This window comes from Pongo pygmaeus, chromosome 12, assembly GCF_028885625.2.
Source record: "Pongo pygmaeus isolate AG05252 chromosome 12, NHGRI_mPonPyg2-v2.0_pri, whole genome shotgun sequence".
NCBI classification, from domain to species: Eukaryota; Metazoa; Chordata; class Mammalia; order Primates; family Hominidae; genus Pongo; species Pongo pygmaeus.
The window spans coordinates 88,957,020-88,984,998 of NC_072385.2; the positions used below are offsets into that span (position 1 = coordinate 88,957,020).

The following is a 27,979-nucleotide window of genomic DNA, read 5'->3' on the forward strand; positions in this document are numbered from 1 at the left end:
CCAGAGCAAACTTCTTGTTGATCCCAAAACACATCATGATTTCTCTTACTCCACACACTCAAAGTGCCCTTCTTACTATTTAAGACCAAAGTCAGACACCACTGCCTCTAGGGAAACCTTCCTCAGGCAGTCACTCTTGGTGCTTTCTCCTGGTACCTCTTTCCTGGCACCCACCATATTGCACTGTAATTCCTGGGAGTTCATGTGTTCATCTGTCCTGCTAAACTGTGAGATTCCCACAGTGCTCCTAGTGCATATTCATTCTCCTAGCCCACATTCCTCAGCGCGTAGGAATGGCGTCAGTGCCAAGCAGACAGCAGTTGCTCAACAAATGTTTGCTGAATCAGGACAGAGTCCAGTACTCAATAGAATGAGTATCTCTCATTCTATTGAAGGCGTAAATTCGAAAGATTCACAAAACAAATAAAAATAGCACTGGGCTGTATTTTACATTGTCTGCTATAGTTCTACCTGTGTGTATGTTACGTCTCCACAACCAGACTGCAACGTCTTTGGGGGCAGAGATTCCACCTCATGTCTTGGTATTCTCTGCTAAGCACACATTACTGTATGTGCTGAACAGCATCTGGGTAGATATTAGAAAAGGACTTCTCAGGGCTGGGCCCCTGCACTGAGGGTCTTAAAACCATCTGAGGACTCTCTATAAGCTACAACCCTTGTGTCAAGGGCAATCCTACAACTGTAGGAGCTAACTTCTCCCCAAGCACTGGTGAGGAGTCGCTGGGTCTCTGACTTAGTAAGCAGATAAGAACCCAAGTGTCTCAGCACCATTTCAGTTCATGGTACTAATCCCACATACACAAGGCAATTTCCCTGAAACAAGCAAGCAAAGAAGTTTGTACAGAAGTGGGCAGAGATGTTAGATTTTTAAAAAAAAAAGATGAGAAAGTATCTCAGCAAAAAGAACTTGGCTGGGCATAGTGGCTCATGCCTGTCATCCCAGCACTTTGGGAGGCCAAGGAGGAGGATCGCTTGAGCCCAGGAGTTCAAGACCAGCCTCGGCAACATGGCAAAGGCCCATCTCTAAAAATACAAAAATTAGCCAGGCATGGTGGTGCATGCCTGTAGTCCTAGCTATTTGAGAGGCTGAGGCAGGAGGATCACCTGAGTCCAGGAGTTCATGGCTGCAGTGAGTAGTGATGGTGCTACTGCACTCCAGCCTGGTGACCGAGTGAGACCCTGTCCTCCCCCCAAAAAAATTGCTTTTATAATATAAGAGTTTATGATTTACATTTATAGCACACCTTGGAGATAGGCAGGACTCTGGGAATCTGGTGGTCGGGTAGGGCCAATTTCTGAAGAAGGGTAAGTGAATTCCACAGTGATATTTCTGAATTCTTGACAGTTGGTTAGCAGTGGTAACAAGCTGGATTACTGTCAATATTCTATCCTCTGGTCCTGAGTAAACTCACGCTGTCTGGTTGGCTTGGCTCCCATCCCTGTACCCAAAGTCATTTCAGAGGAATATTAGTAGATACCATTTGTTGGTTGTCATTTCTGGATGAAAGTTCAACTTGCAGGCTGCTGTGCTTGTATTTTAAATTACATTTGGGTCCTCTGATACTGGACACTGCTGTTGTCATGGACTTTTAAGGAATACAATGACAGTGAGTCACCCTATCAATCATCAGCAACAAGAAGCCACTCACCAGAGGGAAAAGTGAGTGGGGGGGGGGTTGAGGGGAGCATTGCTTCTTGGAATGGGTAAAATATGCTGATTTCATTCCTTTTTCATACCTATTCTATTGTTTTCATCTATGAAGTTTGCTGGAGAGTCCCTTGTAGTGTTACGACAGGAGTTAACTATCTTTACAGTTTCTTTAGACCAGCAGGTTGAGGAAAGTCTGCGTTTCGGGTGGTAACAAATATTCCCTGCTAAAATTTGGGCCTCCTGTAAAGACTTTTCAGGCACAGGTGCCTGTTTGGTTGAGAATCTAAGCTCAGCCTGGGATCCGACATCACCCCTGGGCCAAGCGAAGAGCCTACCCTGGTGGCTAAGCTCTCTCTGGGGATCTCTCTTCATTCATAGCTCCAGTATAGAAAATGAAAGGCAGGGAAACTCCTCCTCTCCATCTACTTTCTTTGCTTCTGGACCCTCTGACTCCAGACAACTGATTTGCTCAAGGTAGAAATCAACCATACTCCCCTAAATGGCAGAATTCATTTGTTCCCACAGCTTGACACTTGAACCTTCATTTTGCAGTTACTTCTGTCTTGCCAATGTGGAGTACTCTCCCCCACTCGGTGGGGACTGTCTATAGTAAAGTGTCATCTTCGTCCAGGTAGACAATCCTCCCAGAACCAGTACAGGGCCTCCTACAGGTGTTCAGGATACATGTGCAGGGGAGATGCAATGTGCCAATTATGTGCAGAAATTCTCAAAGTCCAGGTCAAGAAAATCATGTCTTCCCCTCCCACCAGCATTTCTCCAGGAAAATGCTCGGAAAAAGGCCCCCATAAGGCCGGGCGTGGTGGCTCATGCCTGTAATCCCAGCACTTTGGGAGGCCAAGGGGGGCGGATCACAAGGTCAGGAGTTCGAGACCAGCGTGATCAACATAGGTGAAACCCCATCTCTACCAAAAATATAAAAATTAGCTAGCATGGTGGTGCGTGTCTGTAATCCCAGCTACTCAGGAGGCTCAGGCAGGAGAATCGCTTGAACCTGGGAGGTGGAGTTTGCAATAAGCCGAGATTGCGCCACTGCACTCCAGCCTGGGCAACAGAGTGAGACTCTATCTCAAAAAAAAAAAAAAAAGCCCCCATAGTCTGTATTTACCAAAGTAACCAGAGCTAGCCTCGAATAGATACTCAGAGCCAATCATGTGGATTACAGTGCATCAGCTTTTTCACTCCCAATTTTACAGATGAGAAACTGAGGCTTCCAGACATTAATTCAGTCAATGGCAGAGACCAGATTTGGGCCTAAGCTTTCTTCCTCCACAGCCCATGTATACCTTCTCTCTGCGAGGAGAATGTAGGATTTCAGAGCTGATAGAACTCTATGAGAGCACGGGTGAACTCCCTCATTTCCCCTCTTTGGGGAGAATGGAGCAAGAGGTGATTCCAGAGCCTGTTAGGGCCACACTGGACCTGGAACTCAGGTGTCCCATCAGCCAAGCCAGCATCCTCCTGGATAAACATCTCATGTGGATTAACCTTGATAAGTTCTACAGCAATAAAAGAGAAGCAGCTCCCCTTAAGGAGCACCTCCTGTAAGCCAGGCACAGACCAAGGATTTATACATATGTAAATATTTCACACCAACCCCCAAGGTGGGCACTAGTCTTGCCTTTTGACACGTAAGGAAATGCAGGCTCAGAGAGACAAGGTAGTTAATGTAGACTTGGGGTTTGTATGCAGATTTTTCTGACTCTTTCCACCCACTACACTAGACCTTCAGAAACTGGGGCCACACTATGAACTTGAAGCATTTGTTGGAAGTGCAGTGTTTGCATTTGCTGGAAGTGCACAGAGAACTTGCTGTATCTTGCACTGAATCATCAAGAACTCAGGATCCACCATGTAGCCCCCGTGTTGTTTCTTTGTGGGCTTTTTTTTTTTTTTTTTTGAGACAGAGTCTCACTCTGTCGCCCAGGCCGGAATGCAGTGACACGATCTCGGCTCACTGCAAGCTCCGCCTCCCGGGTTCACGCCATTCTCCTGCCTCAGCCTCCCGAGTAGCTAGGACTACAGGTGCCCGCCACCACGCCCGGCTAATTTTTTTGTATTTTTAGTAGAGACGGGGTTTCACCATATTAGCCAGGATGGTCTCGATCTCCTGACCTTGTGATCCGCCCGCCTCAGCCTCCCAAAGTGCTGGGATTACAGGTGTGAGCCACTGTGCCCAGCCATCTTTGTGGGCTTCTTGTGACACCTTCAGCCTCTGGGCCACAAAACCATGGAAGAGTTGTCTGGGCTCAGGAGAACACTAAAACCAGCTCTAATTGTAATGGAATAAAACCTTGACCATTTTCTTAGTCTTGGACTGTATACTCAGAGGGGGAGGTCCTCCAGAAGCCAAACAGGCAGCCCTGAGAGCTAAGAAGAAAAGTCCAGTTTTCTACTGGTTGCTCCCATGCTCTGGACAGCCTCCTAGCCCATCAACACAGGATGTGGGACTGGGCTCTTCACTGGCAAGCCCACATGGTCCTTCTGTGGTCCATCTGGGTGGAGGCTCAGGGAGGACAAATGCCTACCTCCCCAGACCTCTTGATGGGGATGAGGTTCCTGGGTGGTAATTTCAGTAAGTCCATGTGCCATCCACAACTGGGATTTCCCCTCTGATGGTGGGCTCCTTACACTTTAGGCTAGAATACCTGGCAGCCTTGGGTATGAGACATTCCAAGAGGGGCCTAAGTGAGGCCCCCCCACTGCCATTCTAATGCTACAGGTTAGTGTGAGCCCCTCTGACTTGGCCTCCCTGTTCCTCTCATAGCAGGAGTAAGTGCCACCTCCCCTAGGGCCCTGCCTCACCTTTCTCTAGGCTAAGGGTGAGTATCAGCTGTCAGGAGGAGGACTGCTGTCCTTGCTCAGAGGGAGCTGCTGCGTGTGGCCATGATTCAGACGGAGGGAGTGTGTTCAGGGTTTATTAGAGGGTACAGAAGAGCTGCTGGATTCCAATCTAATCTGCGTTTAGGTCTATTCATAGCTTGGGCACTTTTCTTTTGTAAATCATGCGAATGATTTACAATAGATCCTAGGTAAATCATGCAAATCTGCTGCAAAATGGAGTATTTGCCACAAATGGGCTTTGAAGGGGTATTGGTGATGAGTGAAGTACTATTTGTGCAGTGTGAGATTCAGGAGTCCTTGAAAGCATTATATTTATGTATGATACATTTTCATAGAGGCCTTCATATTCAAGAATCTTGAGCCGCCCTTGAAAATCCTGGTCTTGCAAATGTCCACAAGAATCACCCAAGGCCAACAGGGGTGGGGGGATGCAGACACCCACAATTCCTTCTTCTGTCCTCAACTTGGGTGGCCTATTCAACCATGCAGTGGCCATCAATAGCTTGGAACATGCCCCTTCCTTGCCTCAAGATCTGCTGCCCATTTCACAGGGGAACTGAGGAGGCCAATTGAATTGGACTGACTACCACTTACAAAGCTATGGCTACTCCTCCAAGACACCTATTTTAAGTTTCTGAGCTACATAGACATAGCAAAATAAAAAGCAACAGTGTACGGCAAAGGATGGTTATCAGATTGCTCTGGGAACCACCGAAGGTTATGAAAAAGATATAAAAGAAAGGTTAAAAGGTATTGGTCTGTAAGTCTCACTGAGTCAGAAGACTAGAGTAGACCTTTTTAAAAAAATACTTTAGAAACACACACACACTTCAGTGTTCTCAGATAAATATGCGTTCCTATCTTCGACTATATTAATACTGTTAACCTATTTTAAATTCCTATGGCACAGCAAGAGTCTTACATAGTTATAAGGTTTGTTTTTTTTTAATGCATGAGCTTTAAACTCGTTTTCTTACTTTAAATAGATGTATATAACTCTCCGTTTAGGCTGCAGGACCTCCTAGTTTAGTTTAACAGTCCAACAAAATAAGAGTGGATACAAACTCTGTAATTTACTCACAGGCACAAATGGATATATAAATGTAAAAATGTGCACAATATTTTATGCCATGCTTGGCTTCATTGTGACCTAATGTTTATAATATGTAAATAATGGCTTCCTTTTAAAGCAAAGAACTATTAATATACAGATTCATCTGAAGTCCTTTTTTTTAATATAAACAGAAATAAAAAGAAAAAAGTATTCTTTTGCAATAAATAAATAACCAATGAGAAAGGTTGCCATTGAAGGAATTAAAAATGACAGAAGTCAACAGAAAACTTTCAATATCATACTTTAACTTTAATATGAAGATATTGTTATCAAAGGAAAAGACTCAAGAAATTCTTTGATAAAAATAATCTCACACTATCTTTGAAGCGGCTGCATTTATTTTACTACCCACTGTGTTTCTTATCAGAAGGTCAAGGGTAAGAAGTTTCCTAGTTATGATTAGGAAAGAATCTAATAGATCAGAAGACCCAATTGAAGTTGGACATAATAAGTATTAAAGTATTACATGACATTAATCCTGCCATTCCATTACTCTCTCCATCTTTGTGCACAGACTAATTATTCTGTAGCCAGCGTTCAGGAGAAAATAGAAACATACTTACTCTGGGCTGGAGTAATCTCTTTATTGCATCAACAAGGCTGGCTCTGTACTGGTCCAGAAACAGGCTGACATTGAGAAGAGAGCAGAATCCAGATTAAACTGGGTTTTCAAGTCTAATGATACTAATGGAGATAAGTACAAGGCTAATTACACATGTTTACCCAACGCTAAAAAAGAGAAATTGTTTCCTACCATTCAAGTGTCTCACTGGAGGGGGTGGGAGGGGAGAAGATATTGTGGTCAGTGTTATCCAACTAAAGCCAAGTTGTCAACATGCAATGGGCCAGGATTCACACGTGACTGGGCCATGTGTTAATGTTACAGGGACAATTTCCAAACTGCTGTTTGGGGTAGCCATCTGGTTGAGATGAAGCAGTCTGGCAACTTCCTGTCATTAGAGCCTAGTCTCCCTTAGACCTTGGCCCTCTGCCCACCAAGGGTGCTGTGTGGCTTCCCTCAGACAACAAACCACCAGCCCTATGACACCCAAACCATGAAATATATCTCAGGAGGCAATAGAGTTTAGTGACTAGAAACAGCACTGAGGTTAGATTCAACGTCTGACTTAGGAGTGAACAGCTACAAAAACAAAGAACAAGCTCAGAAAATATATCACAGAGACCATGGCAACTTTGGATTTTCCTCTCTGGGCCTCTACATTGATTTTTTTGTTTTTTTTCTTTTCTTTCTTTCTTTTCTTTTCTTTTTTTTTTTTTTTTTTCTTTCTGAGACAGGATTTTGCACTGTCATCCAGTTACTGCAGCCTCAAATGCCAGGGTTCAAGCAATCCTCCCACCCCAGCCTCCCAAGTAGCTGGGACTACAGTTGTGCACCACCATACCCAGCTAGTTCTTTTTTTTTTTTTTGTAGAGACAGGGTCTCACTCTGTTGCCAGGGCTGGTCTTGAACTACTGGGCTCAAGCAGTCTTCCTGCCTCAACCTCCCAAAGTGCTGGGATTACAGGCACATGCCACTGTACCCAACCCAGGTTCATGTTTTTATAGTTCACTTTGATTTTTCATTTTCCACCCCTGATCTTTAGAGAATTTCTGTTCAAGCAGCTCTGTCACCCCTTTGCTTGGGTCAGTCTGACTCTGTCTTCACCAGTTATTATCTTGGAAGCTTGAGACACAGTTTCCTTATCTGAACTTGCAGGTCCCAGACCTTTGAGTTTGGGTTGCTTGGCAGTAGGTGGCAAGTTACTTAACTTGGCCATGCCTGATGCAATGGTCTGAATGTTTCCCCCAAATTCATGTGTTGGAGACTTAATCCCCAATGCAACAGTATTGAGAGGTGGGGAGCTTGGCTCCTTTTTGCCCTCCTGCCTTCTGCCATGTGAGGACATGTGTTCTTCTTCTCCAGAGGATGCAGCATTCTAGGTGTCATCTTGGCAGAAGAGACCAGATGCTCACCAGATACCAAACCTGCCAGTGCCTTGATCTTGGATTTACCAGCCTCCAGAATTGTGAGAAGTACATTTCTGTTCTTTATCAATGACCCAATCTGTGGTATTCTGTTATAGCAGCAGAAAATGGATGAAGACAGCTGGATGTTTATTAAAACCAAGAAAAGGATTCTGTGGGTGGGGTTAGGGTGGGGACAGGTGAAAGCATATAGTGCTGAAGTCACGCAGAACAGAGCTGGCTGCCAAACACCAGGGGAGTTGTCCAGCCTCTGCAGAAGGGTTCCTGGGCATTGCTAGAGCACTCTGCCAAGAGAAAGCAAAGCTGCTAGAGGCTGCCAATGATACCTATTGATAGGGACTTTTTTCTGAACCCCATATTGGGATACATGATCTGATATTATGTCAGTGCAAAAGTAATTGCGGTTTTTGCCATACCTTTAATGGCAAAAACCGCAATTACTTTTGCACCAACATAGTAACTATGAACCGAAGTCATAATAACCAAGCTTAGAAAGTACAGCTGAATCTTTGAAATCTGAACAGTACTGGAATATCCAGGATGCCAAAACCAGGGGCCCAAATTGTATATACAGCACCGAAAAGCAGTGATACTGTTTGGATGTTTCTCCCCTCCAAATCTTGTGTTGAAATGTGATCCCCAATGTTGGAGGTGGGGCCTAATGGGAGGTATTGGGTCATGGGGGCGGATCTTTCATCCTTGTCTTGGTGAACTCCCTGTGGTAATGAGCTCATGTGAGATCTGGTTGGTTGAAAGAACCTCTCCTGTTTCTCTCTATTGCTTCTTCCCTCTCACCATGTGACTGCCTGCTTCCCCTGTGCCTTCTGCCATAAGGCAACTTCCTGAGGTCTTCACCAGAAGCAGATGCCAGCAATCTGCTTCCTGTACAGTCTGCAGAACTGTAAGCCAATTAAATCTCATTTCTTTATAAATTACCTAGCCTCAGATGTACCTTTGTAGCAGCACAAGATGGACTAATACAAGCAGTAAAGAGATAAGGAAGAAGGGGGCACTATACCTGTCCTTATGGAGGTTACAGTATAATAGGGAGGTAAGCCAGGCACAAGGACACATGTTAAATACAAATGGCAGAGACACACATGTTTTAATAACAAAACAGTTAATACTCACTGAGCTGAGTACTAGGTAACAGGTACCTTCTAAGAGCTTTTCATAGCTCGTTTAATCCTCACATCTATCCTATGAGGTAGTTTTTACTGTTAGCATTATTATTGTCCACATTTTACAGCTAAGGAAACGGAGGCATAGAGAGGTTTGGAGTCACACAGCTACTAATCGGCAGGGCTGGGATTCACCTCTGTACCATATTGGCTTCAGAGTCTGTGCTCTGAGCCACTGCTCGGTACTGCCTCTCCCATCTAATTGTAATTACTCCTGAGCATGAAATAATGTACGGAAGAGAGCGCTGACCGGTTTAGGCAAAAGAGGGAGGTCATCAGATGACTAGAGTTAGGCGGGGTTGGTCGAGAAAGCCATCCCTGTTTACTTGCATCCATAGTGATCTCTCCCTTTTCCAAGCTCAGCACAACAAGTAGAGCATTTGGAGGTTCTCCCAGGTTCCTGCATTTCATTGTTGTCCTCTCATTCAGCTGCTATGCTTCTTGAAGGCAGAGAGCATCTGCATTTCTTTTTTTTTTTTTTCTTTTGTTTTTTGAGACTGAGTCTCACTCTGTTGCCCAGGCTGGAGTGCAGTGGCACGATCTTGACTCACTGCAACCTCCACCTCCTGGGTTCAAGCAATTCTCCTGCCTCAGCCTCCCAAGTAGCTGGGATTACAGACATGCGCCATCATGCCCAGCTAATTTTTGTATTTTAGTAGAGGCAGGGTTTCACCATGTTGGCCAGGTTGGTCTCAAACTCCTGACCTCAGGTGATCTGCCCACCTCAGTCTCCCGAATTTTTGGGATTATAGGCGTGAGCCACCGTGCCTGGCCTCATCTGTGCATTTCTTTGCCTCTCTCATAACATTTGGAAAAGAGCTGAGGACATAGTAGATGAAAAGGGTGATTCCTGGGGAAGAACAGCCATGCTGTAGAGTTAGTCACCATAGTGATAGCGTATGGCTTGAGGAGTGTATGAGACATACATCTTCAGCTTTAGAGCCATCAGTTCTAGGCTGTGTCTTTTGCAAAGCAATAAATAAAGGACTGTCTTCTACTTAATAAAAATTGACAATGATGTCTTTTTAAAAAGCAGGGACAGCAGGCCGGGCACGGTGGCTCAAGCCTGTAATCCCAGCACTTTGGGAGACCGAGGTGGGTGGATCATCTGAGGTCAGGAGTTCAAGACCAGCCTGACCAACATAGTGAAATCTCATCTCTACTAAAAATACTAAAATTAGCTGGGCATGGTGGTGTGTGCCTGTAATCCCAGCTACTCGGGAGGCTGAGGCAGGAGAGTTGCTTGAACCTGGGAGGCGGAGGCGGAGGCTGCAGTGACCCGAGATCGCGCCATTGCACTCCAGCCTGGGTGACAGAGTGAGACTTTGTCTCGAGAGAGAGAGAGAAAAAAAAGCAGTGACAGCAAAACTACTTTTGAAACCTCTTAACCCATAACACCGTTTCAAATGCATTTGTTTGGAAAGTAATATGGAAAACTGTTCCATTCACAACTTGAATTTCTTCTCTAACAGTGAGTCCCTTACCTTAAGCTAGAACACTCAGCAACCTTGTGCATCAGCCATCTCCATGAGGGGCCTAAGTAAGGCCCCCTACTCCCATTTCTAATGCTGCAGGTCAGTCCCCTCTGATTTGGCCTCCCGTCTCTTCACACAGCAAGAGTAAGTACCACCTACTCTAGGGCCCTGCATCATTCTTTTTAGCTAAGGGTGAGTATCAGCTGTCAGTGGGAAGGCTGCTGTCCTCGCTCAGAGGGGGCTGCTGCGTGGAGCTATACTTCAGACAAGGGAGGAACTTGGTTCAGGGTTTTAAAGAGCTCTGGCTTTGATGTTGCTGCTGTGTGACTTTGGGCAGGTCACTTCATGTGAAGCCTCAGTTTCCTTGTCAATAAACACCCACCTATATGACTATGTGGACATCAAATTAATAAGATACATTAGTTGATAAATGTTTGTTGAGCATCTACTATATACTAAGGGCAAATTTAGGCACTGGGGATGAGCTATGAATAAGACAAAGTTCCCATCGTCAAGGAGCTTCCATTTTGTCTTCATTTTGCTTTACTATTAATAGTTCCAGCACAGCGTACGCACAGACTGGCAGTTACTTGTGGACAGACTGGCAGATCATCACAGTCCTTGGAATCAAGGAGCTTATGTAGGGTGTTAGTTTCAATGTCCCTAAAGTAGGTAATACACACTCCTTTACTGATACTGTCAAGGATGAATCAGCTTTCAGGTAGGATGTTTCACCAGACTTGGTTCTCTTCCAATTTGATGATTTTCTCCTCTGAGGAGAGCAGCTTACAAGAAGTTTCCAAAAAGTCATTGCTTGAGTGTCTTTGGTCACCACAGGTTCCATGGAAGGTTCTTCTGTGGAAGGTCACTTTGAGCAATGGAAAAAGAATCCTCAGATGAGCTAGAAACCATGTCCAGAATGGAACCTCATCCCATTCCATCCATCACTCATGATGACCTGATTATTACCCATGGAAAGACTTTATCTTTCCTAAAACTACATTCTTAAATCTTGGAGCACAGAATGTATGTAAATTAAGTGCTACACAAATTTGCCATTAAGTCATATTAAACAGTAATTAATAACCATTAAGAATTAATGAGAAAGGAATCAAACTATAAGTAAGTCTTTAAAATATTCGCTCTTCAGGACTCTCTATTTTATTCCTTAGTGAGGTAATAATATCTTGAGCCATCTTGGCTCACTGCAAGCTCCGCCTCCCAGGTTCATGCCATTCTCCTGCCTCAGCCTCCCGAGTAGCTGGGACTACAGGCGCCCACCAGCATGCCCGGCTAATTTCTTTTTGTATTTTTAGTAGAGACGGGGTTTCACCGTGTTAGCCAGGATGGTCTCGATCTCCTGACCTCATGATCTGCCCGCCTCGGCCTCCCAAAGTGCTGGGACCATAGGCATGAGCCATGACGCCTGGCCCAATATCTTGAGTTTTAATAATTAAGCATTCTGGATTTTTAAAAGAAGATTATGATTGTGGGAAAATATCTCTGTCAGTCACCCAGGCCTACGGGAAACCTGGCTGGTTGGGACATGCAGCATTTAAGCAAAGGACCACACTCGGTTTATATCTGTGCATCCTAAAACTGGTAAGACTGTTAGAAAAAAAAATGAACAGCATCTTAAGAACTGAGCTTCAAACATGCCCTTATAAAGTGCTATTTCTCCTTAAAGTTGGTCAGGATGACAAAGATGTTAACATCACAGCTTAACACACGGCACACATTCCAAACACACTTATTTGAAAGGTAATGCTGTCTACTCCATCTCTCCAAATCAAATTTCCCAAAATTAATTCTTTGTAGTTCTCTAATAGATCTTTATTCCAAGTAAGCTCACTTGCTACTTAGCTCTGATGCAGAATTTGTAACACTTTGTAGAGTATGTCATCTGAGCAATTTCAATGTGTTTTAGAGGGAATGATATATAATCTCCTGAAAATTCACCCCTTAAATAAGTCTTAATGGGCTGAGAGAACAGCAGTAGCTTAAGTGGATCTATTAAAAGAGGCTGAGTGGGTCAGTGATGGGGACGGAGATACCACTTTAACTCTCCCTTCAGTTACTGATCAAAATACATTGGCAGTCTAGTTTGACCATTAAAGGGCACACACGCACACACACATACACACAGACACACAGACACACACCTCTATATAATTCACTTGTGGATCAACACTTGCTTTCTTCCATTGATCTGAATCACAGATTTTCCAACAAAGGAAGGGTGCCAGACCATTTTCATCACCTCCCTTAGAATCAGGGTTTTATGCAGACTGCAGAGCATCTGTAATTCCTCTCATAGGGAAGTTAATTAGTGCAGAGAACAAGGAGACATTTTTCTCTGTCAATAGCCACAGAAAGGAAGACCCCTATGTAATTTTCAATGTGAAATGTGCTGAGTTAAAGTCACTGTTTTAGATTTAACTTCAGCAAAGGAATGACCTCTTTCAGTATTTACCAACTGATTTTTATGAGAGCTCAGAATAATGCCGTATTCTAATTTTACTTGGCTCTACCCCTTTAGTTGAGCAATCTTGGGTGATTCATGTATTTTCTCTGGGACTGAGTCTTCTCAGGTGTCAGGTGAAAGGGCTGACTATATTTGGGCTAAAGATATTTTCAGGTGTAAACTTCCGTGAGTTGTGATTTGGAGCTGTCCATGATCACAGCATCTGAAAGAAAACAAATTCTAGAGCCTACAGTATTTCCATTTTGAGGGAAAAAAATTTTCACAAAATCAGCTTAAAAATCAAACATTTTTCATCATTTATAGTAAAGTAAAAAGGACTAAAAAAAAAAAAAGAAACAATTTAGAGTATATAGCAAGTGCAAAAACGCTGAGGGAGCAAGCGGGGTGGGTTGCTACAGGCCAGTGTACTTTCCCCTATTTCTTTCCAAAGTCTCGGGCTGCAGGCACACAGATGTGCTGATTGTCCTGCATACCCGGCTCAATGGGCCGGTCAGGGTATGGGTGGCATTTCAGATATGCTTTCTAAGCCTTTTGAGAATTCAAATGCACAGAGTCATTTCTATTTTTGCAGAGCTACAATAAACTGGAGGGCCGTCAAACACTGAATGAAAGCGTTCACTGGATAAAAAACATCTTACTTCCAGACCCTTAGATTAGATCGTGATTGAACAGGAGTCTGGAAAGGCAGGCTTAAAATTAACAATCACTCACTATTCTAACTCAGCAAGGACCAGGCTGGACTGCATTCCAGCAGAAAGGAATCCTTATATTAAACTCAACATTAAACAAGTCAACTGAGGAACTTAATAGGCAGGTTTTTTTCTACACCTGTGGTTAAATATTCTAATATTTTGATGTTTGTCAATAGCATCCTTTTGCAGGTATGGCTGCACCTCAATTTTTCCTTCTGTTTATTTCAAAGTTGACATTTTACAAGTTATTTAGGAACTGTTGAACCATGAAACTATTTTTCATTGTCAAAAATGCTGAATGGTGAAGTAATGACTAGCTTTCACAGTTTGCCTCTTTATTTTATAATCTAGTTGAGCTACTAAATTTAGTTGTGAACTAACAGACTGTCTCTTCTGGGAAATAAGTTATTTCCCCCACTGCCTACAGGTTTTTGAATGTTTGAATGTAAATATCTGAATATATGAATGATTTAAGAACATAAACATATCACCGTTTGTTGTAATCATGTGCATTTTACTTGAACCACAATGTGGGTTTGGAATAGGTTTGTGAATAGAGCTTGTTTTCATGTAAATGGGATCAAGCAGTACCACTGGTTAGCTATTCAGGGAATCAGACAATGCCACCCTTGCTGGAAATGCTTCAGTAAGATTTTAATCCATGTACCTAATATTTGAACTCCGACTCTTGCTTCATATTCCTGTGGCCTAATCCAGATCTCATTGCTGACAATGACTAAAGGATGGTGTGAGACTTAATGTGATCTATTTACGTGTGGCACCTCTTCCTGACACTGAGGATTTCAGGTTTCATCTTGGAGGTAGTGTCTAAAGAGAGCTTTCTTTTCCTCCCCAGTGACATTCTTAAAAATATGTAGCACAGTTTGCCTGCCTGCCTGCCTGCCCCTAGAAGAAGCATCCATGCAATAACTCTTACAGAGAAACACCACACCAACAAGACATAAAGAACTCGTGGAATCCTGTGCTTCACTGCTACATGCACAACATGCATATTAGAAATATTACTGTACTTTCTAAGTTTCTAAGCAGCTTACCCATCCCCGCGAATATGAAGAGAGACCATTACCAAAGCATTTCTTCTGGAAATACTATCAGCATCGCAGTGAGAGTAGCTTAATGTTTCACATTTACAAATGGGAAAGTATAAACAGGCTGACATTCTGGCATTTACAACACCCAGGGGGAAAAAAAAAACAATTCATGCATGGAAAAGCCATTTATAAAATAAAGCTTGGTGTATTTAGTTCATTTGAAGCCATAAATTCTCACACAGCTACCAGATGTGTATCTATGTGTGTGTGTATACATATAATATTATGTTATGTGTGTGTAATGTAAGTCTTAAATTGAATATGCATTATGTATATCAGTGTACGTGACCCTGTTGTCGGCTAGGGAAAAAAGAATGTTTTCCAAACATGTTGTGTGGCTATTTTTAACCTGAGAACATTAATCAGAAAAGAGCTTAAATCTTACTTCCTCTGCTTTTCCCTCTGGTACAAATAGGATGACATGGTGAGAGTGTCCATAACACAAGGTATGACAAAGCCAGGCTGTTTTGATATTTGTGTAAGGAACAAATTTAACTCTAAATCTCTTGGCCAGACCTGCCTTCCCCATATAATCAGAGCCCATCCACGTGTGACCCTTGTCTAAAGCTTCAGGAAGATGCTGCCCCTTCCCTCTTGCTGCTGCTCTCTGATCTGACTTTCATGCTTAATCTGATCTAATCCTGCCAGCATTATCTTCATCTGTGCAATGAAACCTGGAGGATTCTTTCTCATATTTGGTGAGGAAACGCATTTACTAAATTACTTGTTCGAATCATACGGTGAGGTTTTAGCTCCTTATTTTTGATTAGATGAGGGCTGCAGCATTGAGGCACATTATCATTGATTAGTCAGAAATCCAGGTTTCTCCCATTTTTGGAACAAGATTTTCTGAAATTGGGTGCAAAAAGACTAAAAGGGCTATGAAAAACTAGAAACTCTCAGCTAAGAATAGAACAAAATATTTATTTTTCATGGAGAAGTATTTTTTTTTTCCGAAGAAAAAAAGCAAACCTAATTCCAATGACTTTTGTAGAAAAGTTATCCATTGAAAATCTTATTAAAATAATAATAATAACAAAACCCACTTCCTGAAAATTTCATTCAACTCTCCTCTAGGGAAAGTATTCCCTGAGTTCTGGATCTTATGATTGGCCTTATCAATATAACAGAACTTCTTCAGAATCTGAACTTAATGTGTTTTCAAATCTAAAGTGTCCTAATAAACATCATGATAAAACCTCAAACAAGATCTTACTCAACAGGGAAAATACTTGTGAATTGTCAATGTTTCCCGTAAGCTGAAATAATTATTATTCAAATTGCATGAAGAAATACATAAGATTAGTTGAAATAATTATTAAGGTCTGATGCATATTTATCTTGTAACTTATGATCAGACTTTCATTAACAAATAAGTAGATTGGGCTAAAATAGAGGGCAAAATACTGAATGTAAATTATTTTTAAAAGAAAAGGCAGGCACCTGACAGAGGTTGTCATGTTATTATTTGCATAAGAATAAAATGTAATTTTATAATTTTTGTTTTAGGTATAATTAAACATTATAATTGAATACACTGAAAACATTAGATAGCAAACATATATTTTAAGAAAAGCTATTTCCCCAAAGATATTCCACAGATATGTTTATTTGCCAGGGAGTATGTGTGTGTACACACACACATATATATTCCCTTATATCAATAGTCAGATCTCTCCTAAGAAGTAAGCTAATTGAGCTGTTTGTGTTGATAAACTCCTTTTTCTCCAGACTATTCCTCTCCGAGCCATAATTATTTGCAATTTGCCTAAGTCGTCCATTTACTGATACGTCAAGCATGAAACAGGCAATTCCAGAAAATGGAAATGCTTCTCAAAATCAATCTTTGGGAAATAATGTGGTAGAAGTTACTGTGTGATAGAAGACTACCTTATAACTGTCACATGGAGATGAATATTAATTTGTTGAGGTTAAGGTGGCTTTGTGCTTCATTTGTTGACTTTGCTTAGCCGTCAGCAAAGCAACACAGCCCAATTACTCCAGCAAAGCTATTTTTTTCTAATAGGAGTTTTGTGATTTTTATGTACTTACCAGTCAGCACACATAACAATGTCAAAATGTCCTTCCAGTTGAGAGACATCTGTCTCATTATCCCATCGTAAAACGCTTGAGGAGAAAAAGATTTTAAAAATTATACATAGGGTTTTTTTTTAAATTTTGATTTTGAGCTATTAACATTATTTTTTGTGGCACTTGAAATTATTTAGAAGGTATATAGAAATTATTTCAAAAGGCATAATAAAAAATAGTATGTAACTGTCTTCTGTGTTTTATCTAGTATTCAAATCTAGAAGAAGAATTCTCTGCTTAAATACAATAGTTAACCTTTTTGCTAGTTTTTATAGGTTTTTGTAGACAAACTAGAGAAAAATATCTTATCTTTACCATAGTCACTATAATGATTCTAGACCCTTAACATCAATAAGGTACATATTGAAACCAAAGTATTCCACATTTGACTGGAATACAAATTTATAAAAATAAATGATGTGAGACAGCTTATATCTATACTGCCTGGCATGTCAGTTGCTTTTCGTATTGATGAAATGAGCAATTTGGTAAGATGGTAGAAAAGAAGAGTCAAATTTCATTTCGCAGTTCTTGGTTTTTAGGCATAGTGAAAAATTCACCCACACTGACACTTAAGTCTCCCAAAGGGGATCAGGTTTAAAACTTCACATTAATAACAATAATTAGTAACATACATTTGAAAACTTTAGTAATGCTTATGAGGCCAACCAGTGGTTTTTAGTTACTCTCAATTAATAACTGTGATGATTAGCATTTTACCATATGCAAGTATTTTAATGATTCGTCTTACCACAGCACCAAAACTGTGATTTATAGTACTATTTTTCAAAGTAAAATTCTGTTCCTATTTTCTATTTTGATTCTTTAGACCTAACCGGATTGAACATATCCTACCCTGCCCAGTTATATTTGCTTATTTTGGTGGATTCATTTCTTCTATATCTTCCCTAGGTGAAAAGTCATGTGTCTGAATATAATCATAAGTCTTATACTAGTCAGCCCAAAAGTTCTTTTCATATACAATACATTAATATACATTAATGCCAGTTAATTTCTCAAGGTAGAAAAGATTAAAGACATCACCACAAAAATACCTACACAGGCTGGGCAGCAGTTGTTCATTGACTTGTCCAACTCATTCCTACTGAGTCACTCCTCACTGTGTGTCAGGTCCTGTGCTGTGTCAGGTCCTGTGCTGTGCCATAGACCATGCCTTCACAGAGGCAGCCTGACGGGCCATATGGACACAGAAACCCCCAATTCCTATGCTGTATCCTATGTGTTGGGTGAATATACAGACTTGGAGCATGGGAGGGCTTTCCAGAAGCAGTGGGTTACCTCAGTGTTCACAAGTCCAGTAACATCCAGATAAGCTTTACAAATTAACTTTAGTGTTGTTGTACTTGCTGAGGCCTACTGGATAGGCAGGAAATGAAGGAAATTAGGAAATCCCTAAGAGATCAATGTTTACTTTGTTTACAGATTTCTCCGAAACTCCATGCTCCTGGGGAGAGCAGGAAGCAACAAACACCAACTTTTCTAGAAATGCTGAGGCTCCCAGTGTATCTGGGACTCAGGCTCAGTGAGAGATGGGGCCTGCCCAGCCCTCATCAGAGCCCTGAGTTTTAGAGTCTAAGACTTGAACCATGAGCAAGATGATTTAAAGTATACATCTATACTAGACATTCTCCGATCAGAAAAGTAATGTATCCATCTATCATATGAATTTTGAAAAAAAAAGATTAAAGTATTAAAATTACTCATAATCTTACCATTCCATAAATGTGTCTTTAGAATTTGCTTTTAATACATATGCAATTACTAAAGCACAAGAACAGACTGCAGGAAATCCTGTGGTGATAGTGGATGCTGTATTCCTGAGGTGCTTCAGCCCCTTGGTTCAACAAAGACCAACTGGAGAGACAGGGGTCTAAGAAGCGACTGGGTATGGATTTCCACAGCAGCTGTAATAAGTTGTGACTCTAAAATAAATTGAAATGCCTGGCTTGGTCACATGGACCATAACACATTCCCAAAAGGCATTTTTCCCCAGTTCTCATGAGGCTTATGGCTGTGCTACATGCATGTGACAGAGAGAGAGAGTGGTATTGTGGACAGAGTTCAGCTTTAGCACAACAGATAGACCTAGGTTCAAATCTTGGCTCCTCCCCTTAGTAGCTGTATGAGTTTGGGCAATTATTTAACCTTTCTGAGCTTGTTTTCTGATCTGTAAGATGGGGATAACACTAGCTATCTCCTTGAACATTCTAAGAGCACCATTCATACAGTACTTGGAGTTGTATTGTTCATGTAACATACAATGAGAATGGTGCTTCCTGGAGCTGTGCAGTCAGGCAGCCTGCTATCTTGGAGGACTAGAGATGATGGTGAGTTCACTGTTCACTCCTCTCCTCTAGTGACCTTGTCTTCCACCTTTGGAGATACACTCCCATGCATACTTGTGAGAGCATGTGCTTCCACTGTGGGGGAGGACCAGACTTTGTTTGTTTGTATCTAATCTGTTGCAGACCAATACTTTTGTAAAATATAGTCACAAAGGAACAGACAAATGAGATTAAAAACACAAAGGCATTCCAAATACAAGTCCACTGATCATATGCTTGGATGTCACAGCAGTGTTTCTAAACATTTATTTTCAATTTCTGAACTTATCTCCTTGCAGATCAGTAACACACAGTTCACAAACTGGCACCAGTCCATGGCCTACTCATTGAGTAGCACTCCTCCAAACCTATCTTTACCAGTTACTGCAGCTCTAGCCACTCTCCAACCAACCCCTCCTATCTTTCACAGCTCACTCCTTCTAGAAGGTACTCTTCAGTGCCACTGGCCCACACTGATCCTATCACCATGTCACTATCCCACTTCCCTAATATTTATCTTTCTTTCTTGCTTAGCTTAAATTCCATGACCTATCATTGTAATTACTCCCTTGCATACACCCTCAACTTCCTTGTCCCTCTCCTACTTCCTCATGTTTGTTAAATCCAGCTCTCTGCCTGGTCCATGACTGCACCTGTGCACCTGAATGTGGCTAGAGACAGCACACAAGCATCCTCACTGGCTTTGCTTTAAATTCAGGACCATGAACCTCAAGTGGACTCTTAATGACATCTGGCAGTTATACTTACATTTCCTTTGTCCATTTAGTTTCCCACTATCCTAGGTCATTATTTTGCACTTTCTACTCTCTCTTCAAAATTCTGACAATATTCCCCTCCTCCTCACTTTCAGCTGATGACCCTGCTTCTTGCTTTACTGTCAAAATTGCAGCAATCAAGCTGGGCACGGTGGCTCATGCCTGTAATCCTAGCACTTTGGGAGACCAAAGCAGGTGGATTGCTTAAGCCCAGGAGCTCGAGACTAGCCTGGGCAACATGGCAATACCCCCTCTCTGCTAAAAATACAAAAAATTAGCTGGGTGTGGTGGTGCACACCTGTGGTCTCAGCTACTCAGGAGGCTAAGGTGGGAGGATCATCTGAGCCCAGGAAGTCAAGGCTGCAGTGAGCCATGATCTAGCCACTGCACTCCAGCCTGGGTGACAAAAATGAGACCCTTTCTCAAAAAAAAAAAAAAAAAAATGCAGCAATCAGTTAAGAACTTCCATAAACTCCTACCACCACACTTATGCTCCTAATAGCATCTGCATCTACATGCTCTGCCTTCCTGCCTTAATATTACCATAGATGAACTATCTATACTCCTATCTACAGCTAGTACCTTCTCTTATGCCACCTAGATCCATCCCCTTTGATCTATTCTAGGACGGCTCTAGCAATTTCCCTTCTCTTTCCTATATCAGCTCTTTTCTCTCTCTGGATTATTTCCATCAGTATTCAAACATGGAGTTATTTCCCCCTTTGTAAAATATCCTCTCCTGACAGTTATTGCACCATTTCTCTATACCTCCTTTGCAGCAAAACTCTTTGAGAAAATTGTTTGACACTCTGTTGCCAATTCCTCTCCTCTCATTCTCTTAAAATTCACTCCAGCCAGGCTTTTGTCCCCACCGTTCCACCAAAAGTACTGCTGTCAAACTCACCAAAGATCTCCACGTTGCTAAATTTGTCAGTTCTTAGTCTTTATCTTACTTGACCTATCAGCCTGAACCTCTCCCATAAACTCTAGATTCATATATCCAACTTCCTATTTTAATATTTCCACTTGGGTATCTACTAGACATCTCAAACTTAACATGTCCAAATTTGAATTCCCAATCATTTTCCCCAAAACTCACTTCATTCAGTCTTTTTAAAATCTCGTTATTGGTAATTCCATCTTTCCAGTTGCTCAGGCCAAAGATCTTGAATATATCTTTGACTCTTTCTTTTATAGTCCACATTGAATATGCTACAAGTGCAGGTCATTCTACCTTTGAAATATATCAAAATCTAACCACTTCTCTCTATCTCTACTGCTCTCCCCAGTCTAAACTACTATCATCTCTCATCTGAATTATTGCATAGGCCCCTAATTGGTCTCCCTGCTTCCATCTGTCATCCAACAATCTCTGCTCAAGAGAGCAGCCAGAGAGAGTCTTTTAAAACATGTATCAGATTATGAGCCTTTTCTCTCTTCACTCAGAGCAAAAGCCAAAGTCTTTACAATGATCTGAAAACCCTTACACAATTGGGCCTGGTTAACACTCTGTCCTCATCTCCTATTACTCTCCTCCTTGGTCTCTTTGCTCTAGTAACACTGGCCTCCTTATGCTTTCCTGAATACACTGGCATGGTTCTGTTCTAGGGTCTTAATACTGGCTGCTTGAGCAGTCAAAATGCTCTTCCTCCAGATATCTCTATAGCTACAGCTCACTCCGTCACCTCCTTCAGGTCTTTATGTACATGTCTTACCTTCTCAGGGAGGCCTCCCCTGACCATCCTCTTTAAAACTGCGATCATTTATTTTCAGTCCAGCACTTCTAAAACCCCCTTATCTTGCTCTTTATTTTTTTGTAGCAGCTATTACCCTTTAATGTGCTATATAACTAAATTATTGATTTTGTTTCTTCTCTCTTTCCCCACTAGAATATAAGTACCACAGGGATATAGATTTTTAAAATCTGTTTTGTACAGTGATGTATTTCCAATGCCTAGAAGAGTCCCTAGCACCTAATAGCTGCTCAATAAATATGCCATATGGATGAATTGTGTGTGAATGTACCTAGCACAGTGCCTGGCACGCAGAAGGCCCTCAAGAAATAGAGGTTTCTATTGTTAAATTGCTCTCTGAATAGAATGTGTGGATTAGCTAGATATGAAGGCCACTTAAAATGCTTTCTAAAGATTTCTGCTTCCAGTAAAGATGGCATAACAAGGCCCTCATTTAGCTTTTTGTCTTAAACAACAACAGAAAACCTAGACAAAACATATAAAACAATAGTTTTCAAGACACTGAACATCAGCAACACAGGACAGTAATCCTTAAGAAGACAAAAATACATGAAATGAGCCCTACCTTTACCCCAGCTTACTGCCTTGAGAGTTTCCAGGCCATAGCATAGACAGAGGAAATGAGATAGAAGCAGGTGGACTGCCTGAGTTAAGAAGATGGGGCCAGGCGTGGTGGCTCATGCCTGTAACCCCAGCACTTTGGGAGGCTAAGGCGGGTGGATCATGAGGTCAGGAGTTTGAGACCAGACTAGCCAAGATAGTGAAACCCCGTCTCTACTAAACATACAAAAATTAGCTGGGCACGATGGTGGGCACCTGTAATCCCAGCTACTTGGGAGGCTTTGGCAGGAGAATCGCTTGAACCCGGGAGGCAGAGGTTGTAGTGAACCTAGATCACACCACTGCACTCCAGCCTGGGTAACAGAGCAAGACTCCATCTCAAGAAAAAAAAAAAGAAAAAAAAAAAGAAGATGGAACTGAGAGTCTAAGAAACTTCAGAGTTCCCAGGATAAAATACTGAATAGGAGAGCACTGGAGAGACAGAGAGAGAGAAAGAGAGAGAGAGAGAACTCTGGAGATCTGTGGATGGTCCCCCTAGAATATTCTGTGGATGACTGATTATGCATGTATGTGAGAAAACTATTTGAAGTTGGGGAAAGATCATGTCAAAAAATTGAAGGGGAGTAGGTCAGTGCTCACACAGGGCCAGGAATAGTGCCTCTTCCACCAGCCAGATTAGAAAACCTCATAATTTACAAGCATTGTATAGAGTCCGCAGAAGCGTCTTGTCTCAATAGTAGGGAATAATTAGCCCTAGACTAAATGCTGCTCTGGTTCTGCCTAACAAATCTTAAAAGCAAGACCCAAACATATCAAACTATTTCAAAGTAACTTAACTGTATCCCAGAACAAAACTCAGAAACACACTTTGGGCAGTCAAGGTGGGAGGATTGCTTGAGGTCAGGAGTTCAAAAACAACATGGGCAACATGGCAAGATCCCATCTCTACAAAAAATACAAAAATTAGATAAGCACAGTGGTGCATGCTTGTGGTCCCAGCTACCTGGGGGGCTGAGAAGGGAGGACCACTTGAGCTCAGGAAGTTGAAGCTGTAGTAAGCTGTGATTGTGCCACTCCACTCCAGCCTGCATGACTGAGTGAGACTCTGTCTCAAAAACAAACAAACACGAAATCTCAAAAACATTTACAGAAATATAAAAACATTCAGATCCCAACAAAGTAAAATTCAAAATACCTGGTATACAATCCAAGATGGCCAGACATATAAAAAATTGAAAAAATAAAAATCATAATGACAAGACAAATCAAACAAATGAACTCAATTGAAAACTGACAGAGATGTCAAAATTACCAGACATGGGCATTACAATAGTTATCATAATGGTCTTTAATATATTCTAAGAATCAAGTAGAGACATGGGAGATATCTTTTAAAGCCCCATATCAAACTTCTAGAGATGAAAACTACAATGCCTGAGAAGAACAATACATTGGATAAGATTAACAGCAGATTAGACACCACAAAAGAGACTAGTGAACTTGAAAACATAGCAATAGAAACTATCCAAAATGAAATATATAGAGAAAAAAAGGAATAAAATAAAGAGTGAGCTGTGGGACAAATTTAAGTGGTCAATACATGTGAAACTGGACTTCTCAAAAAATAGGAGAGAGGAGATAACAGAAAAAATATTTGATGAAATAATGGCTGAAAAATGTCCTAATTTAATGAAAACTGTTAACTCAGCAAGAAATTTCAACAAGCCCAAACACAAGAAACATGAAGAAAACTAGCAGGCACATAATAAGAATCAAATTGCCCAAAAGTAGTGATAAAGAGAAAATCTGAAAAGCACCCAGAGGAAAAAGATGTTTTATATACAAACAAAGATAAGGATGACAGCATATTTTTTTTGTGAGGAATATGCAAGTTAGAAGACAGTGGAGCAGCATCTTTAAAGTACTGAAAGGAATAAAAAACAACTGTCAACCTAGAATTGTACAGCCAGTGAAAATATATTTGAAAACAAGGTGAAACAGATGTTTTCAGACATACAAAAAGCTGAAGGAATTAATCACCAGCAGACCTACGCTGCAAGAAATGTTAAAGGAAATCCTTAAGGCAGAAGAAAAATGATATCAGATGGAAATGTACATGAAGGAATCAGAAATAGTAACTATATAGGTAAATATATATATGACTGTTTCTTATTACTTAAACCTCTTTAAATATAATTGGTTAAACAAGCAAGTATTGTGGGGTGATAATATATGTACAGATAAAAAGTAGGACAATAGTAGCATAAAGACTGGCAGGGGACAAATGGCAGTATACTACTGTAAGGTTTTGTTTTGTTTTGTTTGAAACAGAGCAGGCTCGAGTGCAGTAGCACGATCTCAGCTCACTGCAGCCTCCGCCTCCCAGGTTGAAGCTATTCTGTCTCAGCCTCCTGAGTAGCTGGAATTACAGGCACCAACCACCACGCCTGGCTAATTTTTGTTTTTGTTTTTGTTTTTTCAGTAGAGATGGGGTTTCATCAGGATGGCCAGGCTGGTTTCAAACTCTTGGCCTTAAGTGATCTGCCCACTTTGGCCTCCCAAAGTGCTGGGATTATAGGCGTGAGCCACCATGCCCAGCCATAGGTTTTAATAATATACATGAAATGGTATATCATTTGAGGATAGTCTGTGATAAGTTAAAGATACATACTATAAAATCTAAAGCAACCACTAAAATAAAAAACAAAGAGTTACAGCTAATAAGCCAACAAAGGAGATAAAATAGAATAAGAAAATAAACTCATTTAATCCAAAAGCAAGCAGAACAAGATGAAAGGGGGAACAAAGAATAGATGAAACACAAAACAAATAGTAAAATGACAGATTTAAATCTAACCCCATCAGTAATTGTACTAAACAAAAATGGTGTGAACACTCCAATTAAAAGGCAGAGTGTGTCAGACTGGACAAAAAAGCTAGACCGAAGTACATGTGGCTTACAATAAATGCATTTTAAATATAAAGACACAACTAGGTTAAAAGTAAAAAGATGGACAAAGATATACCAAGCAACACTAGTCAAAAGAAAGCTGGAGTGTCTATATTCATATCAGACATAGTAGATTTCAGAGCAAAGAATGTACTAGGAATAAGGAAGATCACTTTTCAGTGTTAAAGGGTCAATTCAAGAAGCAGACATAACAATTCTAAATATTCACGCACTGAATAACAGAACTTCAAATTTATGAAGCTGAAATGGATAGAAGTACAAGTACAAAAAAACACAGACAAAACCAAATTATTGTCAGAGATTTCAATACTCCCCTCTCAGTAATTGATGGAACAAGTAGACAGAAAATAAGCAAAGCTATAGATGACTTAAACAACACTATCAATAACTTGACTTAATTGATATTTATAGAATACACTCAACAATAGCAGAATAGATGTTCTTTTCAAATAGACCATTTACCAATATATGCCTATTCTGGGTCATAGTGTAAGTCTCAATAAATTTAAAATGATTCTAGTCATACAAAAAATATGTTCCCTGGCTGGGCATGGTGGCTCATGCCTGTAATCCAGCACTTTGGGAGGCTGAGGGGGGTGGATCACTTGAGGTCAGAAGTTTGAGACCAGCCTGGCCAATATGGTGAAACCCCATCTCTACTAAAAATACAAAAATTAGCCTGGCATGATGGCGCATGTCTGTAGTCCCAGCCACTCAGGAGGCTGGAGCAGAAGAATAGCTTGAACCCAGGAGGCGGAGGTTGCAGTGACCTGAGATTGCACCATTGCACTCCAGCCTGGGCGTCACAGCGAAACTCTGTCTCAAAAAAAAAAAAAAAAAAAAAAAGGAATGTTTCCTGACCACAATGGAATTAAATTAGAAATCAAAAATCTCTGTAAAATTCTCAAATATTTGGAAAATAAATAATATACTTCTAAATAACCTGGGGTCCAAAGAATAAATGAAAACATAAACTGACAATTATTTTGCGTTGAATGAAAATACAACACATCAAAATTTATGGGATGCCACTAACGAAGTACTTAGAGGAAATTAATAGCACTAAATGCCTATATTAGGAAAGAAAGGTCTCAATTAGTGAACTCAGTTTCTAGCTAAATATTCAAGAAAAAGAAGAGTAAGTTAAATTCAACCAGAAAAAAAAAGAAGTAATAAAGATTAGAGCAGAAGTGAATAAAAAGGAAAACAGAAAAATAATAGAGAAAAATCAATGAAACCAAACACTGATTCTTTGAGATCAATAAAATTGATAAACTTCTAGCCTGACTTATCAGGAAAAAAGGGAGAAGATATAAATCACCAATATCATGAATATGAGAGGTGCCATCACTACAGAGTCCATAAATATTAAGAGGATAATGTTTATGCAATATTAATACAACATATCCAAAGTTGTCCATAATATACATATGAACATACATATGGCAATGCATAATGATCAAGTGGGGTTTATCTTAAGAATATAAGAAGGTTGGTTTAACATTTGAAAACTGATCAATATGATCTACTATATTAGCAAGCCAAAAAAGAAAAACATATGATCATCTCAATAAAGGCAGAAAATGCTTCTGACAAAGATTAATGTCTATTCCTGCTAAAAACTTTCAGCAACCTAAAAATAGAAAGGATATTCTTTGGCCTGAAAAAGGTCATCTATGAAAAACCTATAGTTAACATCATACTTAATGGTGAAAGACCTTATGCTTTCTTCCTAACATCAGGCATAAGAAAAGTATGTTTTCTTTCATTCTTCAACACTGCACTGGAGATTACAGTCCCTTTCTGTATAAAGAGATATACAAAAATAAGCTTCTAGAACTAATAAGTGAGTTTAGTAGGATTGTGGGATACAAGATCAATGTACAAGAATCAGTTGTATTTCTTCATAAAATCAACAAGTAATTGGAAGTTGGAATATCCAGTTTTATACTGTTTACAACAGCATTAAAAAACCATCCTGTTTATAATAGCATAAAAATATGAAACACTTAAAGATAATTCTGACAATGGATGAGAGAAATTAAATAAGACCTAAGTAAATGGAGGCAATTTGGTGAGCAAAGGATGAAATGGTGTTTTAACAACTGAGTCTCCATTTTTTAAAAACAGAACTTCAATCTGTATCTCACACTATATGCAAATATAATTTGATGCAAAATGAATCATAAACCTAAATGTAAAACCCAAAACTATAAAACTTGTAGATGAAAATGCAGGAGAAAATCTTTGTAACCTTGAGTTAGGCAAAGATTTCTTAGACACACACAAGAGTCTTGATCCTTAAAAGAACAAATTGGTAAATTAGACTTTATTAAAATTAAAAACATTTGCACTTTGAAAGATCCTGTGAGGAGAACGAAGACAAGCTACAGGCTGGAAGAAAATGGCAAATCATATATAGTATCTGATATAGAGCTTATATCCAGAATATATAAAGAACTCCCAGAGTATGTCAATGATAAGAAAAATAAGCAACCCAATTTTTTTAAAAATGGGCAAAGTATTTGAACAGACACTTCACCAGAGAAGATACGTGAATGGCAAATAAGTACATGAAAATATATTCAACATCATTAGTCCCTAGGGAAATTCAAATTAAAACTCCAAGCTGGGCATGGTGACATGTGCCTATAGTCCCAGCTACAAAACTGTTTTTTAAACAAACTAAACAGAAAATGCTTTCTGAAAAAGAGCAGGGCACATATAAGTAGGACCCTTAGCTATATAAGTTTTACCATCTAAGGCATAACATTCATGTGTGAAGACATGTAAAGGATGGTTCTACCAGACATCAAATCATGTCAACATGTTGCTTGTAATTACACTGACACCAAAGTAAAATTTATATTCTCTCCATTTTATTTCATCACAATATTAAAAT

At 40.4% G+C, this 27,979-nt stretch overlaps 1 protein-coding gene across 8 annotated transcripts in view; it reads right to left on the reverse strand.

Moving 5' to 3' along the window:
• The window catches only part of CAMKMT (calmodulin-lysine N-methyltransferase), a 417,874-nt gene that overhangs the window by 12,157 nt on the left and 377,738 nt on the right, over positions 1-27,979 (reverse strand). For 4 of the 8 annotated variants that reach the window (XM_054473833.2, XM_054473831.2, XM_063648763.1 and 1 more), the window contains exons 8-9: positions 16,632-16,706; positions 6,212-6,275 (exon numbers count right to left, since the gene is read on the reverse strand). In XM_054473833.2, the coding sequence (XP_054329808.1) occupies positions 6,212-6,275; positions 16,632-16,706 (139 nt within the window). Of the gene's footprint in view, positions 1-6,211; positions 6,276-10,341; positions 11,159-16,631; positions 16,707-27,979 lie in introns of those variants that run through there. The other 4 variants (XM_054473836.2, XM_063648765.1, XM_063648764.1 and 1 more) reach the window with 3 other exon arrangements.